The 18,719-nt window shown below is 40.9% G+C and overlaps 1 protein-coding gene across 4 annotated transcripts in view; it reads left to right on the top strand.

Moving 5' to 3' along the window:
* EPB41L4B (erythrocyte membrane protein band 4.1 like 4B) overlaps nt 1-18,719 on the top strand; it is a 592,948-nt gene that overhangs the window by 137,588 nt on the left and 436,641 nt on the right. For all 4 annotated transcript variants that reach the window (XM_075826848.1, XM_075826847.1, XM_075826846.1 and 1 more), the window contains exon 3: nt 17,714-17,756. In XM_075826848.1, coding sequence (XP_075682963.1) covers nt 17,714-17,756 — 43 coding nt within the window. The remainder of the gene's footprint in view (nt 1-17,713; nt 17,757-18,719) is intronic.

Here is an 18,719-nt window from a genome sequence, read left to right as displayed (position 1 = left end):
GTCCATTAAGAAACTCGTTAGCATAAAGCTAAAATGGGTCATAACTCCGTCAAAAATGATCGTTTTTCTAAATAAAAAACACTGCTGTAATCTACATTACAGCGCCGATCACATCATGTACAATATAGGCCACTTATAATGTGGTGACAGAGCCTCTTTAAGGAGTATAATTTTTCAATTTCTGCAATTATGCCCAAATGAGTCAACTATTGTGACTGTTATCTTGCGAGATCTAAAATTGCAAAACAGTCTTCCTTGCTGCTAGTAATGACCTATATATATCCAATGCATTACTTATTTTACTAAACCGAGAAGTAAAACCAAGAATACAAAATTTGATATCAAATAGCATATCTTTATTATAATGTCTTAACGCAAGACCAGTAACACCCAATTTTGGGCAGTTCCAAAGTAAATGAATCAATGTTTCTGGAGGTGTTGACATTAAGGACACCGGAAACCCTAGGACCAAATTTAGCCAGTACCGTTGGAGAAAGTATAGCTCGGTATAGCAAAACTAGATTTGAAAAAAACAAACAAAAAAAAAAAATTGTCTTGCCGCATTCCAAGAGCCATAAAAAATTATATTTTTCTGTTTTAGAAGCTTTGAGAAGGCTTTTATTGCGGGATGAGTTGAAGTTTTTATTTGAAAACAATATATGGATATGACCCCTGGTAGTTGGCGGGCACAATGAACAATTACAGAAAAGGAGGTTGCCTGCAAGCAGCCGAGCCCAATTTCCCAACTACCAATAATGGATAAATGAATAAAATAAATGACCTTTATTGCGCTACGTATAGCGAGACAGACCACATAGATTAGGGTTAAAATTATCACTACCTAGTGGCCGGACATGGACATAAGTTCCCTGTATAGTTACAGGCATATGTAGTAATTGACATAGGAGCACTGTTCCCTTCCCTAGCCAGTTAAATTGTTAGATTAACTAATATACAAATAGTAGGTCCGGTCAGCGGTAGGTGTTTAAAATCTTAACAGCCCCCCCGACATGTTTCGCTACTAAGTAGCGTCCTCATGGGTACACGGGGCTAATGGCGGCGCGGAAGGAAAGGGATCCTGATATAGATATGTCAGATGACGTGTCTGGGGGTGTCAGGACAGACAGCCAATGGCAGTGAGAGAGGCACGACGGCATCTCAGCTGTAGCCGACTGGCGAATGGACATTGAGATAAGATGCACCAATAGAGAACAGGAAGCGGCGCATGCGTATAACGGTAGAAAGGGAACTTAGTGCAATTGGCATCTCCCCGACTGTGACTATCCAAGTAAGGTTTCCGGCGCATGCGCCAATGAGCAATTCTCGACTTGGTGCCAGCGGGTTCACTTTATCAACCCAGGACTCAACCAGTGAGTTAAAGGTACGAGTCTCTATCATCAGCGGTCTGACAGATACCGGCATATGTACATTATTGGGGTGTGTGGGTTTAGAGGAAAGCAGGGATAGACAGGCCAATGGCTATATAAAGTGCAGTAAGTGTTTAAAGTAATAAGATTAGCACCATGTCCCCCTCAGGTCTGAACGAGGGCTTTTCCTTCAGTGCGTTTCTTTGACCTTATAGTAACAAATTGATATTTCATTTTTTGCTCCATCTTTATTAATTTTTAATATATTTTTTGCAAGTTACTTAATGTACTTGGTGTCATTATTTTTCCCTTTTGGGAGATTTGATTTGTCTTCACATACAGTTATAGGTATTTATTGAAGTTCACACTATGGTTGTCTCCCGTTTAGGTCTCTTCTGTTAGTGGAATAGATGATCGAAAATCCAAACGAAAAACATTGCTTCGGTTTAAATTCCCATCGATTTCAATGGTAATTCTTTTGTTTCAGTTGGATTCAGTTTGCACTTTTGATTTAGTGAAAAAAAACAAAACCTAGCAAAGGGAGGCAGTCTGCAGCACTTTTGCTTCCATAAAAAAAACAAAAACGAATTGAGGCAAACGGAATCCAACTCAACCAAAAGAACTACCATTGAAATCAATGGTGATACAAACGTAAGCGATGCTTTCGGTTTGGATTCTCTCATCTATTCCTCCAACAGAAGAGACCTAAAGGGAAAAAAAATAAAACTTCTTGATGTCTCTACGATCTGTAAAGTTAGGTGTTCAGACCATTATTTTTCTTAATAAAGTTGAGCCCCAATAGAAGTCAATGGATCAGTTTTTAAAAGCGGTTTTTCAGGACGCCATCTTTGTGACGACCGTTAAAAACTGATCTTGGCCCGAACAATAGGACTCCGCGGGCACAGCCCTACTTCAAGCATTGAGCCTGGCGAAGCCCCTGACGTCACTGTCTATATGGACTGATGTCAGGGGCTTTCAAGTATGGAGTCCCCGGCTAGAGCATCGCAAGCGACTCCGGTCTCTAAAAAGCCCTTGACCATATATGGACAGTGACGTCAAAGGCTTCTCTAGGGGTGGGATCCCCAGCAGGGGGCGATGTGTGTTGCGCGATCTACAGGTGAGGGGCACTTTTTACATGGGCACTTTTTACATGGGCACTATATACAGTGGTATGCAAAGTATTTGAGGGTATTCTAAGAGATGAACCCAAAAAAGTAAATAGTGGTAAAGTCTAATAACTGATAACCAGCATGGATTCATGAAAAACAGGTAGTGTCTAACTAACTTGCTCGGTTTCTATGAGGAGGTAAGTGCAAATCTGGTTGTTGGTCATGCGGCTGATGTGATTTTATTTGGACTTTGAAAAAGCATTTGATACTGTTCCACACAACAGTCTTGTTCTGAAGCTAAAGACACAGGGACTGGGGGACCATATATGCAAGTGGGTAAAGAATTGGTTAAGGGACAGAAAATCGAGTTGTTATAAAAGGAACTTAAAATGGACTAAAGTAAGCAGTGGGGTACCCCAAGGATCTGTGTTAAGGCCCTTTTTACACCTGCCGATATTCGGCCGATGCAGCGAGCACTGATCAACGAGACATCGTTGGTCAGCGCTCGTTTCATGTCGGCAGCGCGTCTCCCTTTTTACATAGGGAGATGTGCTGCCAACAACAATAATATAAAACTATATGACCAGCAGATTGAGTGTTTGCGCTTCCATCTGCTGATCGCTGCCCTTTTTACACAGGGCAATTATCGCCAACGAGCGTTCTATGAATGGTCGTCTGCACGATAATCGCCCAGTGTAAAAACCCCTTTAGGCCCAATTCTTTTTATTTTTTTTCAATCAATAAATTTTTTTACTCAAGTTTTAACCGAATACAGCATGAAATAACTGTTGGGGTAGTTCACACAGAGTTTTTTGCAGGCAGAAAATTCTGCCTGGAAAAATCCGCTCCGGTTTTGCACCACATGTGTGTTTTGCCGCGTTGTTGTTTTTTATTTTTTTCGGCTTTTTTTTTTTTTTTTCGCTATCTCCAACAGAAGGGAGTAACCAAGCAGCATTTTTTGGCCGTTTTTTGTCTCTTGTAAAACGTGTAAAAAAAACTCCTGTGTGAACTGGCCCTTAGATAATGAAAATCTAAGTGGAATAACCACAAGTAAACATGCCTGGTCAAATTGCATATTGAAGACTTAACAACTAGAAGAGAATAGGGAGGGCAGGGAAAGAAAGGGCAGGGAAGTTCAAAAATACAGTTACATGGTCTCTACAATCAGCAATGCGTTGGAACCAGGGGCCCAAGAAGGCAGCAAAGGAAGTATATTTATTTTGTCTAATATAAAATAGGCGTTCATATATACAGTGGTTAGATACCATCTTTATCACTTCATTGCAAAAAGGACAAGTGGAAAATTTCCAAGCTTTGGCAATCAGCAGCAAGTACAGATGTAGCCGTCTTTATCTTGACTTTTAACGCATTAAATAAACACTGGCTAGATCTCTTATCTTGACTATTTCAATGACACTTCAATGGCATTTGTTGTGTGCTATCACGCTGCAACAATTTATCAGAATAAAGTTAAAGATGGCTACATCTGTAGTACATGGCTAGTAGTTTGAAGTCAGTGGGTATTTCTTCAATTCCCAGAGAGCAGGGCCAAAGCTGGGTCCCTGTTAATGTATATACCATAGATTTCTGATAGAAGATTAAATACATCTTCCCAACACTTCTATTAAATTCATGCATATGGAGGATTTCATAGTCCACTCAATTGCCTTGATCCATTGTTTGGTGAAAAAAAAAAATCCCTCTCCCAGTTTAAAAAATGATCCCACTTATATCATAAATACGTCTAGTAAAGTTCAAGTCTCCCTTGCGTGGATTAGAGAGATGGTTACCTATAAGTTTTGGTTATTGAACTGTAGTTACACGAAAATTAGTCTAAGTAGGACTTTATCTGAACATATTTGAACATGTCCCTATGCGGTATATGTTATTTAGACATTAAGTCTGAGTGATCTTATGCAGTTCCCATTAAACAAATCTGATATATAACTGAGACCATTGTTGGACCAATCCTGGATTTTCAAGTTTGGGATCCATAACGTAAGAACATCCAGAGGAATGGGAATAGGGTTGCCCGTAATACCACCAGAGTTAATCGTAAGAAGGGAGAGTGATGTTTGTATGGAAATTCTTACTGTGGGAGCGATGGGAAGGGATGGTTTTACAGCCTAAGCCAAAAGGACATTATAAAGGGAATTACTTCCAGTGAGATATTGCTCTATGGAAGTCCAGTTGGAACCTGGGGCTGGAGAAATCCAGGAGCTCAATTGTTTAACGATCAGCGCTTTATGGTAGGAGAGAATGTTAGGCATCCCCAGTTCTTCCTGCGGCTATGTATCGTGAGAACGGAGGATGCAATTCTCTGACTTCTCCCTCCCCATATAAAGGTACGAAGTTGTCTTTTCAATTTCAGAAGTAGGGAGGTGGAAATAGGAACAAAGTAAGTAGAAAATACAGAATTTTTGGAAGAATAAAAGTTTTATAACAGATATTACGTCCTAACCAGGAAGGTTTATGCTTCGATATGCAATTAAGTTCTTCCTGAAGAGTTGAATAAGGGGGACCAAGGTTTAATTTAGGAAATGAGGATAGGGGAAAGCCAAGTTGTATCCATAGGTATGGGATAGAATTATTTTGCCACTGAACTGGAAATTCTGCTTGGATGATATGTTTCAAAGCAGGGTCTATGAATAAGCCAAGCATCTGAGACTTGGCCGCAGTAATTTTGTAATATGAGACCATACCAAATCGGGAAATCACATTTGAGTTTTCTCTCAGTGAGGGTAAGGGGTCAGTACCTGTCAAAATGACAGTCTGCAAATAGTCCCAGCTTGTGCTGGCAAAATCCCACGGGGATACCTTTTTAATATTTTTAAACTGGAGCGGATGGATTCTGCAAAGGGTTCCATTTCTAAAGTAAACAATAAGGGTGAAAGTGGACAACCCTGTCGTGTCTCATTAGTTATAGTAAAGGGGTGGAAAGGGATCCATTTGACAATACCTTAGCTGAAGTAGAAACATAGAGGGCTTGTATAGCCCTTAAGATATTGCCAACATACCCAAATTTACGGAGTGGAAAAAGCAAAGCCCCAATGTGTTTTAGCGAAACTCCTTTTCTGCATCCAGGATAAGGAAGAGAGATGTCTGACTGCTACCCACCTTGGCCAAAAGGTTGATAATGCGTCTTGTGCAGTCAGGAGCCTGGCGCCCCTTGGTGAATCCAATTCGGTTTTGAGTGAATTAATGTAGGCAGGACATCAATTCATCGAGTGGCCAGAAGCCTAACGTATATTTTCGTATCACCGTTAAAGAGGCTCTGTCACCAGATTTTGCAACCCCTATCTCCTATTAATATACACTAGAGACAAAATGGAGCATAATAGCCAAAAGTAAAAAAGAAAAACTTTATTAAACATATAAGGACATACATAAAGATCGGCGCTGCAATGGAGATAAGAGTAAAGTTTTTTTTTTTGTTTTAAAAACGAGCATTTTTGGCCAAGTTTATGACCGTTTTTATATTTATGTAAATGAGGCTTTCTAAAGTACAGCTGGGCGTGTATTGTGTTCGTTACATCTGGGTGTTTTTACTTCTTTTACTAGCTGGGCGTTGTGTATAGAAGTGTCATCCACTTCTCTACACAACGCCCAGCTTCTGGCAGTGCAGACACAGCGTGTTTTATCGAGAGATCACGCTGTGACGTCACTCACTTCCTGCCCCAGGTCCTGCATCGTGTCGGACCAGCGAGGACACATCGGCACCAGAGGCTACAGTTGATTCTGCAGCAGCATCGGCGTTTGCAGGTAAGTCGATGTAGCTACTTACCTGCAAACGCCGATGCTGCTGCAGAATCAACTGTAGCCTCTGGTGCCGATGTGTCCTCGCTGGTCCGACACGATGCAGGACCTGGGGCAGGAAGGGAGTGACGTCACCGCGTGATCTCTCGAACACGCTGTGTCTGTGCACTGCCAGAAGCTGTGACGAGAAGTGGATGATACTTCTATACACAACGCCCAGATGTAACTAACACAATACACGCCCAGTTGTACTTTTACTTTAAACACGCCCGGTTGTACTTTAGAAAGCCTCATTTACATAAATATAAAAACGGTCATAACTTGGCCAAAAATGCTCGTTTTGAAAAAAAAAAAAAAAATGTTACTCTTATCTCCATTGCAGCGCCGATCTGCTGCAATAGGAGATAGGGGTTGCAAAATCTGGTGACAGAGCCTCTTTAAGGAGGGAGATGGTTCTAAAATTAGCCGGAGTAGTTGGGGATTTACCTGGTTTAGGAATAGTAACCATCGTTGACTGAAGCATCTCTTGAGGTAGTTTTTCTGAGGTTACAGCTAAATTAAACATTTCCGTTAGGTGCAGAGAAAGAATAGGGGCAAAAGAGTGGTAATATTCATTGGCGACTCCGTCGGGTCCTGGAGCTTTATTGGGTTTCGTTAGGTCCATTATTTTGGAAATTTCTAATTGAGTAACTAACGGGGGCATTTAAAAGGGACAACTGTACCAACGACCGTAAGGGGAGTTGGACTGAGTTTAAGAAGTTGTTTAATATTGATATCCGTAGGCTGGGGAGTAGAGGGGTCATCCCTAAGGTTTTATAGTTTGGAATAGAAAGAACCAAATTGATTAGCTTTTTCTTGTGGGTTTATAATTTTGGATAAGTTTTCTTGAGAGATTAAATGAGGGATGAGAGATTTTATTCGCCGACTTTTTATGCTACTTGCCATTAATCTGCTAGCTTTATTGTAGGGAGTGTAATAAGTCATAGGTAGGGAGGTCATTTTCTTATCGTATCCATCCAATAGGAGGGATTTTAATTTGCGTCTTAAGGACATGAGGTAGTCATGAACGGAATTGGATTTAGCCTGTTTGTGGTTGTAATTCTAATTTTCTTAATACTGCTTTGTGTACATTCCATAGAGAGTAAGGGTTAATGCCTGGTGAATTATTTAGGTGGAAATATTATTTGTGCTGAGATGTTATCTTTGAATTTAGGGAGTTTGAGGAGAAATGTATTAATATGCCACGCAGGGAGAAGGGAGGTAGAACCTGACAGGAATAGGCCCATGAAGATGGAGGCGTGATCAGACCAAGTTATCCCACTTCTCTATACATTGGCTATGGTAAAAGGAATGTTATTGAGCAACCCCACAAATACCAGTAATCCCCCCCCCCCCACGTCAATAAAAGTGCGTTATGGCAATCATGACTCCTGCTTTTTTTCCGTTCAGCATTAGGTTGGCATATGACAGGGTATTTATGATGGGAAAATTTCAAGCATTCAAGTCGTGACATGGGAGGACAACGAATCTCTCAACTCCAAAGCTCTTTTAAAGGGAGAGTTTAACTCTTTAGCATTTAGTAACATAATGTGGTGACAGCCTCTTTAGGATTATAAGTGCCCCATCTCCTACATAATCTGATCAACGCTGTAATGTGTTTGTTTTGTGAAAAACGATCATTTTTGAGCAAGTTATGAGCAATTTTAGATTAATTCTAATTAGCTTCTTAATGCCCAACTGCGCATTTTATAACTTTTAACTAAGTGGGTGTTGTAAAGAGGGGTGTGTGACACTGACCAATCAGCGTCATACACTTCTCTCCATTCATGTTAATTTGTACTCGGCACAGTGTGATCTGGCGAGATCACGCTGTGCTGTCACATACACCCACATTAACTTTACTGAAGTGTCTTGAGCCAGGATGCGATGTCTATTCACACTCCCGACACTTCGGTAAAGTTTTTGTGGGACTTACTCACACAGCACAGCGTGATCTGTCATTCACAGCATGATCTTGCGAGATCACGCTGTGCTGCGATTTAAGTCCCACACAAACGTTGCCTCCGGCCAGGATGCGATATCTATTCACACTCCCGACACTTCGGTAATGTCTATTCACTCTCAATCCACTTCAGTAAAGTTAATGTGGGTGTATGTGACAGCAAAGCGTGATCTCGCAAGATCACGCTGTGCGGAGTACAAATGGATATGAATGGAGAGAAGTGTATGACGCTGGTCAGCGTCATTCACTTCTCTTTACCACGCCCACAAAGTTAAAAAACGCCAAGTTGGGCATTAAGAAACTAATTAGCATAGATCTAAAATTGCTCATAACTTGCTCAAAAATGATTTGTTTTTCAAGATAAAAACCACTCTTATCTACATTACACCGCCGATCAGATTATGTAGGAGATAGGGCATTTATAATCTGGTGACCGAGCCTTTTTAAGCGCCATCTCGATAATAACGTAAAAGCATCCGTGAGATATGAATCTCATTACGGATTGTAACCCTTACAAAATAGTAGACAACCACGAATATTCTGGGGAAATACATTAACCACAGTAGTGAGGGAGGGAAGGAAGGGGGAGGCAAAATTGAGATAATTAAATATAGTAATAACATGTTTGAACCATCGTGACCACTACACCAATTGAATTGGCTATCAGCCACTGAGAAATGGGGGAGAGAGTCTACCCGAAGACCAATTTGACCTCCACTGATAGGTGTGCACTAGACCTCAACGGTAATTGGGACCTTTGTGCCAGTCCGGCGAAATTCTCGATGGAGAAGCCTTACGGTTTTCAGAAAGGGGGGCCAAAGATGAGATTCCCCAATGTGTGATCAGATCATTGCCTTCTGCTATGGTAGTGGCGGCATGCAGGGTTCCATTCCTATGGATGAGCAATTTAGTAGGGAAGCCCCATTTGTAAGCTAAATTGTTCTTTCTCAAGGCGAGAGTGATTGGGACAAATCCGCATAAAGATGGCTTTTTTTCATAAGGTAATGGTAAAGGGGGAGTAAGTCTTGATGCATACATAAGGGAGTCCTTTGTTTGAAAAAAGTGGATGCACACAATCACATCTCTAGGTATTTCTGGAAGGAGTGATTTTGGTTTAGGGGGCATGTGGGCTCTATCAATTGTGACATCTGCTGGTTGAGAAGTAGGCAGTATGGTCTTAAGGCGCTGGAGATAGGAATTTAATGCAGTTGGAAGGACCGATTCAGGGATGACCCTAAATTTTACGTTCTTCCTCCTATTCCGATCTCCCAGGTTAGCCAGGTTTGATGAGCATCCACCATGTCGTTGTGAGCATGTGTGCGTTCACCCAGTTTATTTTCTATGTGATCAACTCTGGAGCCTAGCTCATCCACAAAGGCAGACCTTTTAGAACGGTATTGTGACAGATCACTTTGTTACGCCGCTAGGAAAAGAAGTCTGTAAGGCGTTCAGGGCCTGATTTGAGAGCTTTCTTCCGGATCATCATGCTGGGGTGATCAGAGTCTCGGTAAAGGTCAGCAGATCATAAGTATGTGCAATTAGTCGCTTCAGTTAGTTGCTGAGATGTCCGATCACAGAGCTCACAGGAATGCGACTGCTCTGCTCGGCATCCAGGCCACGCCCCCAGGCCCAATTATTTTTGATCTCTTTACTAGCAATCCAATTCACAAGTTCATTAATAAAGTGTCCGTTTTTGTTGACGATACAAAACTTTGTAGGATACTTAAAACTCCGCTTGACTAAAATATTACTGAAAGACCTAGATAAGCTGACATCATGGCAGATGCTATTTTATCTTGATAAATGTAATGCACTTAAGACGCAATAATTCATATACATTAAATGGAATAAAACACGGGATAACCGAACAAGAGAAGTACCTGGGTATTCTGGTAACAAATAAGCTAAACAGCAGCTGCAAAAGGATAGGATAGGAAAGGAATTTTAGGGTGTATAAAAAGATTTAAAACCTGTGACTCAAATGTAATATTACCCCTCTATAAATCCCTTTGTAAGGCCACTTCTTGAATATGGAATTCAGGTTTGAGCTCCACATTGTAAAAAGGATATAGGAGAACTGGAGAGTGTTTAAAGGCGGGCAACTAGATTACTAAATGGGATTTGAGGTGTGTCTTACAATGAAAGGCCAGAAAAATTGGGCTTGTTTAGCTTGGAAAAAATACATCAAAATAAGTGATCTTATTAACATGTATAATTATGTGCGGTCAATACAGGGAACTAGCACATGATATGTTCCTTCCAAGGACTCTACTAAGGACCATTGGACATCCATTGCATGTGGAAGAAAGATGTTTCAGACATCAATATAGGAAAGGGTTCTTTACAGTTAGAGTGGTCAAGCTATGGAATGCCCTACCCAAAGAGGTAGTGATGGCGGATACTATGTCTGCATTTAAAAAAAATAAAGCTAGATGATTATTTACTGACTAATAGCATTGAGGGATATCATTAATCAATCAATAAATCCGGGGTAATTTATTGAGACCGTTTGAAACAAGACACCGGTCAATCAAATTCAACCTATGTAACGGGACAATGTGGCACTACCTAAATAGGCACTGTGGCAGTCTTTATGTGGCCACTGTGGCACTAGCTACAGTGGCCACTGTGGCACTATCTAAAGTGTTCATCTGTATTTTTAGGGGATTCATACCAAAAAAAAACCCTGGGGAGTAAAAAAAATAAAAAATTTTTAAGCGGCCATGAAAAACAGATGGCAAATGGCTGTTGGAAAGAAAACCCCGTCAGATGCCTGGAAAATGGATGAAAATTTGGAGACACACTGATGCAAAACAGCCATGAAAAACTGACCGTTGATCACTTTTTAACAGCCATTTTTTGTTGTGTGAATATAGTGGTTTTTTTTTCCTTTCCAAAGCTAATAAAATAGTCCACCTGCATTGTGAAAAATAACTACAGGGACCTCAAATGTTAATCATTTGTAGTACTGGTTTCATGATATGAGGCAGAGAGCTTTTTGGGGCCACTCTAGCTCCAGGGCTCAGGTATGACTGCAACTTCGGCACCTTTTTAGAGCTATGGCCTTTTGGATGGATATTGTAGTCACAACTGACCTTTTTTTTTTTTTTTTTTTTTTTTTTTTTTTCGAGTGGCATAATCATTTAAGAAAAAATCAACCATTGTACTGCTGAAAGTTTAGTAAAATAGCCTCTGTATTTGTTTTAGCATTAGAAAGAAAAAAGTGAAAGTAGTGTTACCATCCTAAACTGATCTAGTGTATTTCATTGTACGCAGACTTCAGGTTTCAAGCTTAAACCAGAGAAAGTGGTTTAACTGGTTTCTTGTTCTTCATCGTTTCATTCACTAACAAATCCAAGCTCGTCGGAAGACAAAAGTTTTCATGAACTAATGTTAACCTGGCAGTTATTTATCGTGCTCTGTCCCATAATCAACCACTTCATTTCACCCATTAAAATTTATTGCTCTCATTAAAGTGTCTCTTTTTCAATGGTGTTCATAAAACTACAGTTCTGATTGATCAAAGTCTACACTTCGCCTGTATTTTTGTGTAAGGCCGAGTTCACACAAATGTGGGGAAACTGACGTGAAAAAGGCAGTTTTTCACGTCTGAGATGCCCCCGTGTGGGTCCCGTTTTCACTGATCCCCATACACATGAGTCTATCGAGGGATCCATGAAAACGGAACAAAATAGGACATGCCCTATTTTTCAACGGACCCTTCACACGGTCCGTTGAAACAGCCGTGTGAACTGCCCCATTGAAATACATGCGTCCATGTGACGGCCACGGTTGTCTGAATTCTGTCTTCGGGTCCTGCCAGTTTTCCCCAAGACCTGGAATATGCTTATGGAGGTAGTGGTTGAGAGGGGTGCACCTATAAGCGGAATGGAAAATGTTCCCGTCTACATTTTGCCGGCATTTATGACTATGATCCAGTGTTGCTCTGATATCTTTCTTTTATTACAGGCAATTCACCAAGATCTAGGAATTATTGTAGTAAATGTTTCCAATGGCGTGATTACTATTGTAATTCTAACTGGTTCTTCAAATTTACTGCCTGAAAATAGAACGATTAAAATATTGGTTTATTAGATTGTTCATTAAAATGAGCTATCTTAGCCCTAAGTACAATATAACAGGCTCAGATGAGGTAGTCAGTAATGAGGAGAGGTGTACTGATGTGATAGTGTAGTTCCAAAACACCAAGCAACGCCTCACCCCTTACGATATATTCTACTGACACCCCTCACTGACTGACAGACGATCCAACGCGTTTCAGTGCCACATACATAAGTGACACATCATCAGGGATTATCAATTCTTTTAGTATAGTTATTGTTTCACTGTTTATCTGCCGGCTAGCACAATTGTGTGCTTGTTAGACCTCACGGCGCGTGTACGACTCTAATGCATTGGCCGCACACGCGCCGGCGAAGTTCCGGTCTATTTGACAGGCCAAAGCCCACCCACTCTGCTGACGTAGCTTAGGCCAGGCACCAACCCGCAGTGAACACGTAAAAAAAAATGACGTTGCAGGATGAGTGCCGAGCCTCCTTTCTAGCTACCAATCAGCTTTGACAAGAACGCCACAGTGTCCCATGTTACCTTGGAGATCTCGAGGCGGATATGAACTCCTGCATAGATCCAATACCGTGGTGCACATGCCCCCCAAAAAACAAAGACACCAGACACAGCATAGAACGCCCGACATTAAATTAGTTTGATGGAATCCTTTTATGTTCATTCAATTATAGTAGATATTCAAAAAACATATATGTCCAATTGTTACTACATACTGGAATCGCATGCCGGGGACATCAACATGGAGACACCCGGACTGGCCATATAACGTATTACTGTATAGATTAAATATCACCGATGGAATTTTTGCAAGGCACCAACCCGCAGTAAACACGTCAAATAATGACGTTGCAGGATGAGTGCCTAGCCTCATCTCTAGCTACCAATCAACTTTGACCAGAACGCTACAGCATCCCAAATTACCTTGGAGATCACAAGGCAGACATAAAATCCTGCATCGATCCAATACCGCGGTGCACATACACCACAGACAGAGGAACTAATGATGTGCTCCTCGCGTCACTGGATGTTGAGGCATTGTATAGCTCGATTCCTCATGAGCTGGGATGTTGTGCCGTCTACTATTTTTTGAGAGGAAAAGGTACACATTTTAAGGCCCACAATGAATTTGTTATCTTGCTATTGAGATTCATATTGGAGCACAATTTCTTTTTGTTCGATCAAAGATCTACCACCAGCTCAAAGGGGAGTCCTTGTGCCCCCACATATGCCAACCTATATTTGGGTTGGTGGGAAAAAGAATGTGTTTTCACGGAAATAATGGAACAGTGGACCTCCTGTATCCTCTTATGGATTCGTTTCATAGACGATATTTTGATATTGTGGAAGGGAACTAAGGCAGAGTTCGTTGAGTTTGTGGGGGTCCTTAATGTGAATAACCTAGGTCTTTTCTTCACGCATGAGATTAATGAGAATAAGATCACATTCCTCGATGTTTTGATCCATAAGACACCTTCAGGAGCGATTCAGACGAACATGTATAGGAAATCTACTGCCACAAATAGTCTCCTGAGATGGGAAAGCTGTCATCCTTTAAACCTGAGACGTGGCATTCCAAAGGGCCAATATCTGAGGGTACGCCGCAACTGTTCAACCATATCCGATTACAAGATATCGGCACGTGAACTAGAAAATAGGTTTCGGCGTCGAGGATATCCGAGACAGGTATTAAAAGAGGCTTACCAGAATGCACTAGGCAGAAATCGGGATGATTTACTCAACCCCAAACCAAAGAAAGTGGAGGAGGAAATAGCCAGAGTTATCGGCACCTTCGACTCGGCCAGTGTGGAGGTTCGGTGTATCCTACAACGCTATTGGGGCATTCTGCAAGCTGATCCTGACATTGGTGACTTGGTGGGAAAGTCTCCTTTGATTACTTACAGACGTGGATGTAATGTGAAGGATCGGCTAGTGCATAGCCATCTAAATATTCAGGAGTCAGCTGGTACATGGCTAAATCGGAGTTTAAAAGGAAGCTACAAATGCGGGTCCTGCAAGGCATGTGCGTCAATAGTATGTAGCAGTAAATTCACTAGTACCACCACAGGGAAGAGCTTTGAAAACAGGTCCTACATTAATTTCAAAACCAAGGGGTTGGTCTATTTGATCACCTGTGACTGTAAACTGCGATATGTAGGGAAAACGACAAGAGAATTCAGAAGGAGGATTAGGGAGCATATTGGTGATATTAGGCGACAAGAGGACACCCCAGTGTCCCGTCATGTCTGGGAGCGTCATAAAGGTGACTCCTCTAGCCTCAAATTTCAAGGGGTGGAATGTATTAGACAGACACTGAGAGGTGGTGACGTGGATAAGAGGATCATGCAAAAAGAAGCGCAATGGAACCACCTTCTACAGACCATCTGTCCCCAAGGCCTTAACGAACAGATCTCATATGCGTGTTTCCTATAGGAGAACTCCATTTTTAACATCTACTCCCTATATGTGACTCTGTTGGTGGCGAGTGTTTTGTCTGCTTCATATCAAACGTTTTTTCTGTCATTACTCAAAGTTGCAAAATTCCTTTGGTAATCTATACAGCAATGCGTTTTATGGCCGGTCCGGGGGTTTTCCATGTCGATGTCCTCGGCATGTTATTCCAGCATTTTACACCATTTGGGTATGGGTCGTGTGTTCTTGGATCGTGTATACATCTAACATAAATGAATTAATATAAAAGGATCCCATCAAACTATTTATTGAGTTTTTTCCTTTTGTCTAATATCTGGCGTTTTGTGTTGCGGTTAGTTCTGTGGTTAGGTCTGTGGTGTATGTGCACCGCGGTATTGGATCGATGCGGGATTTTATGTCTGCCTTGTGATCTCCAAGGTAATTTGGGACGCTGTAGCGTTCTGGTCAAAGTTGATTGGTAGCTAGAGATGAGGCTAGGCACTCATCCTGCAATGTCATTATTTGACGTGTTTACTGCGGGTTGGTGCCTTGCAAAAATTCCATCGGTGATTTTTAATCTATACAGTAATGCGTTATATGGCCGGTCCGGGTGTCTCCATGTTGATGTCCCCGGCATGCGATTCCAGTATGTAGTAACAATTGGGCATATATGTTTTTTTGAATATCTACTATAATTGAATGAACATAAAAGGATTCCATCAAACTAATTTAATGTCGGGCGTTCTATGCTGCGTCTGGTGTCTTTGTTTTTTGGGGGGCATGTGCACCGCGGTATTGGATCTATGCAGGAGTTCATATCCGCCTCGAGATCTCCAAGGTAACATGGGACGCTGTGGCGTTCTTGTCAAAGCTGATTGGTAGCTAGAAAGGCGGCTCGGCACTCATCCTGCAACGTCATTTTTTTGACGTGTTCACTGCGGGTTGGTGCCTGGCCTAAGCTACGTCAGCAGAGTGGGTGGGCTTTGGCCTGTCAAATAGACCGGAACTTCGCTCGCGCGTGTGCGGCCAATGCATTAGAGTCGTACACGCGCCGTGAGGTCTAACAAGCACACAATTGTGCTAGCCGGCAGATAAACTGTGAAACAATAACTATACTAAAAGAATTGATAATCCCTGATGATGTGTCACTTATGTATGTGGCACTGAAACGCGTTGGATTGTCAGTCAGTGAGGGGTGTCAGTAGAATATATCGTAAGGGGTGAGGCGTTGCTTGGTGTTTGGAACTACACTATCACATCCGTACACCTCTCCTCATTACTGACTACCTCATCTGAGCCTGTTATATTGTACTTAGGGCTAGGATAGCTCATTTTAATGAACAATCTAATAAACCAATATTTTAATCGTTCTATTTTGAGGCAGTAAATTTGAATAATTAACGGAACGGAATATTCTATCATTGTGCTTAACTGGTTCTTGAGTATGATATGAAATACAATTATGACTCTTTCTAAACCTTGTAGTGGAAATCAATGCAGTATTTTGTTAATCGACAAATTGTTATAGTCCATATATATATATATATATATATATATATATATATATAATCATTTTTATTTTATTTTTATTTTTTTAGATCGCCAGTCTATATTGAAATTTTTTGGTTTTTAAGAAAAACTTAAGAATATTTCTTGGTGCTTTTAATACCTACCTTCTGTGATATGTCAATCTCTGAGGAAGTGTTGATCGATGAACTGAATTTTTAATTTTTTTTTCTTTTTAAGTAATCTATATAAAATGGGACATGAGAATTACATCTATTGGGGCCCATCATTCTTATTGTGAAGAGTCCATGTTCTCATTGACACTGGGTAGTCAATCATTATTTACCAGTGGTGGTAAATCTGAGTTTGTGTGTGAAATGTCTTAGGCTATGTGCACACACAAAGTCAAACGTCTGACAATACGGAGCTGTTTTCAAGGGAAAACCGCTCCTGATTTTCAGAAGTTTTTTTTTTTTTTTTAGCAACTCACGTTTTTCGCTGCATTTTTACGGCCGTTTTTGTAGCTGTTTTTCTATAAAGTTAATAAAAAGCGGCTCAAGAAGTGACATGCACTTCTTCTTTTTCGCGGGCATCTTTTTACACGCCGTTTTTCAAAAATGAGGGGGAATAAAACGCCCTTTTGGAACAAAACGCCATATTTCCCATTGAAATCAATGGGCAGATGTTTGTAGGCATTCTGCTTCGGTTTTTTTCAGGCGTTTTTCGAGGCGCAAACGCCCAAAATATGCCTGAAAACACTACATGTGCACATACTCTTAGGGGATGCTGAGAAGTCTTTGGCTATGTAACTCATATTTTTACAGAGTTCTACACACTGAGGGTATGTTCACACTCAGTGTTTTCAGCCGTTTTTAGGGGCGTAAACGCCTGAATAAACAGAAGCTGAACGCCTCCAAACATCTGGCCATTGATTTCAATGGGAAAAATGGTGTTGCAATCAGACGGGACGTATTTTTCCACGCCCGTTTGAAAAAACTGTGTAAAAAAAAAATGGCTCGTAAAAAAAGCGCATGTCACTTCTGGATCTGTTTTTGGGGCAGTTCGTCATTGTGGCAATAGAAAAACGACTCCAAAAAACGCCTGAAAAAAGTTTCATGTTTTAAAAACGGTTGAAAATCAGTGGCCGTTTTCCCTTGATAACGGTTCCATATTTTACAGCCGTTTTTTACTTTAGCATTACTGAGCTGTCTTTAAGAGACTCAGAACGCCCCTTTCCCACCAAAGTAGGCCCATGAGAGCCTTATGGATAATGTTTTTATAGTCGTGTCAGCCTTATAAATGTATATAATTTCTTAACTATTAAAAGCTTTTCCTCTGTCTTACATATACAACTTTTAAAACATGAGTTGTTTTTTTTTTTTCTTATCTATTACTATTCTGATAGCAAATTTGTATATATTCATTATCATGGTGTTCTCGCAATTAATAGAAATACTATCTTTTTTCTTTTATTTAAGCATTGGCTGGACCATACAAAACCTATTAAGAAACAAATAAAAAGTAAGTACCTTTTAAATTAAAAAGATTATTTCATTTTGTTGTTGTATCACTGTATTTAGCAAAAATATATTGTTTCACACATTTCCCTTATACAGATGTAGCTTTACTATACTTATCTCGTTAAAGCGGACCTGTCGCCAGTTCAGTAAAGCCCCATTTCATACCTCACGTCATAGGTGCGGTCATGCTGATAATGTCAGTATTTGTATCCCAATCTGTTTTTTACTTTGAGTTATGAGCCATTTCCTTATTGTGCTAATTAGGCTGTTCTAGCCAAAGGGGCGGTAACACTGAGGTTTCAATGTGGGTGGTGTCTGTGTTTGCCGTATGACACTGTCCTATCCGCATCATACAGCTTGTACCCTTTCTTTCACAGCCTTCTCTCCACTTCTGTCGCGAGATCATGCTGTGCAGGGAAGGGGAGAAGCTGTATGACGCTGATAGCACAGCGTCATGCAACACACACACACACACCCCCACACACACACCCCCCCACACACACACACCCCCACACACACCCCCCCCCTTCAGTGTTACTGCCCCTTTGGCTAGTATAGCCTAATTGGCATAATAACAAAATGGCTCATAACCCGGAAAGTAAAAAATGGATTGGGATACAAATTACACTGACATCACCAACGTGGCAGCGTCTATGACATGAAATTGGGCTTTACCGAACTGGTGACACTTTAAGGACACGGCCAATTTTAATTTCATTTTTGTTTTCCTCTCCACCTTCCAAAAGCCACAATTTTTAGGCTTGTTTTTGCGGGTCAAGGTGTAGTTTTTCATGGCACCATTTAATGTACCACATAATCTGCTGGGAAACAGAAAAAAGTTATTTGTTGGGTGAAATGGGCAAAAAAATCTATTATGGCCTTTTTTTGGGAGGGGGGGTTTGTTTTATGCGGCGTTCATCAGGCGGTAAAAACAAAATTTTCACTTTATTCTATGGTTTGATAC

The sequence above is a fragment of the Rhinoderma darwinii genome, chromosome 5 (assembly GCF_050947455.1).
Source record: "Rhinoderma darwinii isolate aRhiDar2 chromosome 5, aRhiDar2.hap1, whole genome shotgun sequence".
NCBI lineage: Eukaryota > Metazoa > Chordata > Amphibia > Anura > Rhinodermatidae > Rhinoderma > Rhinoderma darwinii.
The sequence above is the reverse complement of the archived record's forward strand: the minus strand, read 5'-3'. Positions and strand labels throughout refer to the sequence as shown.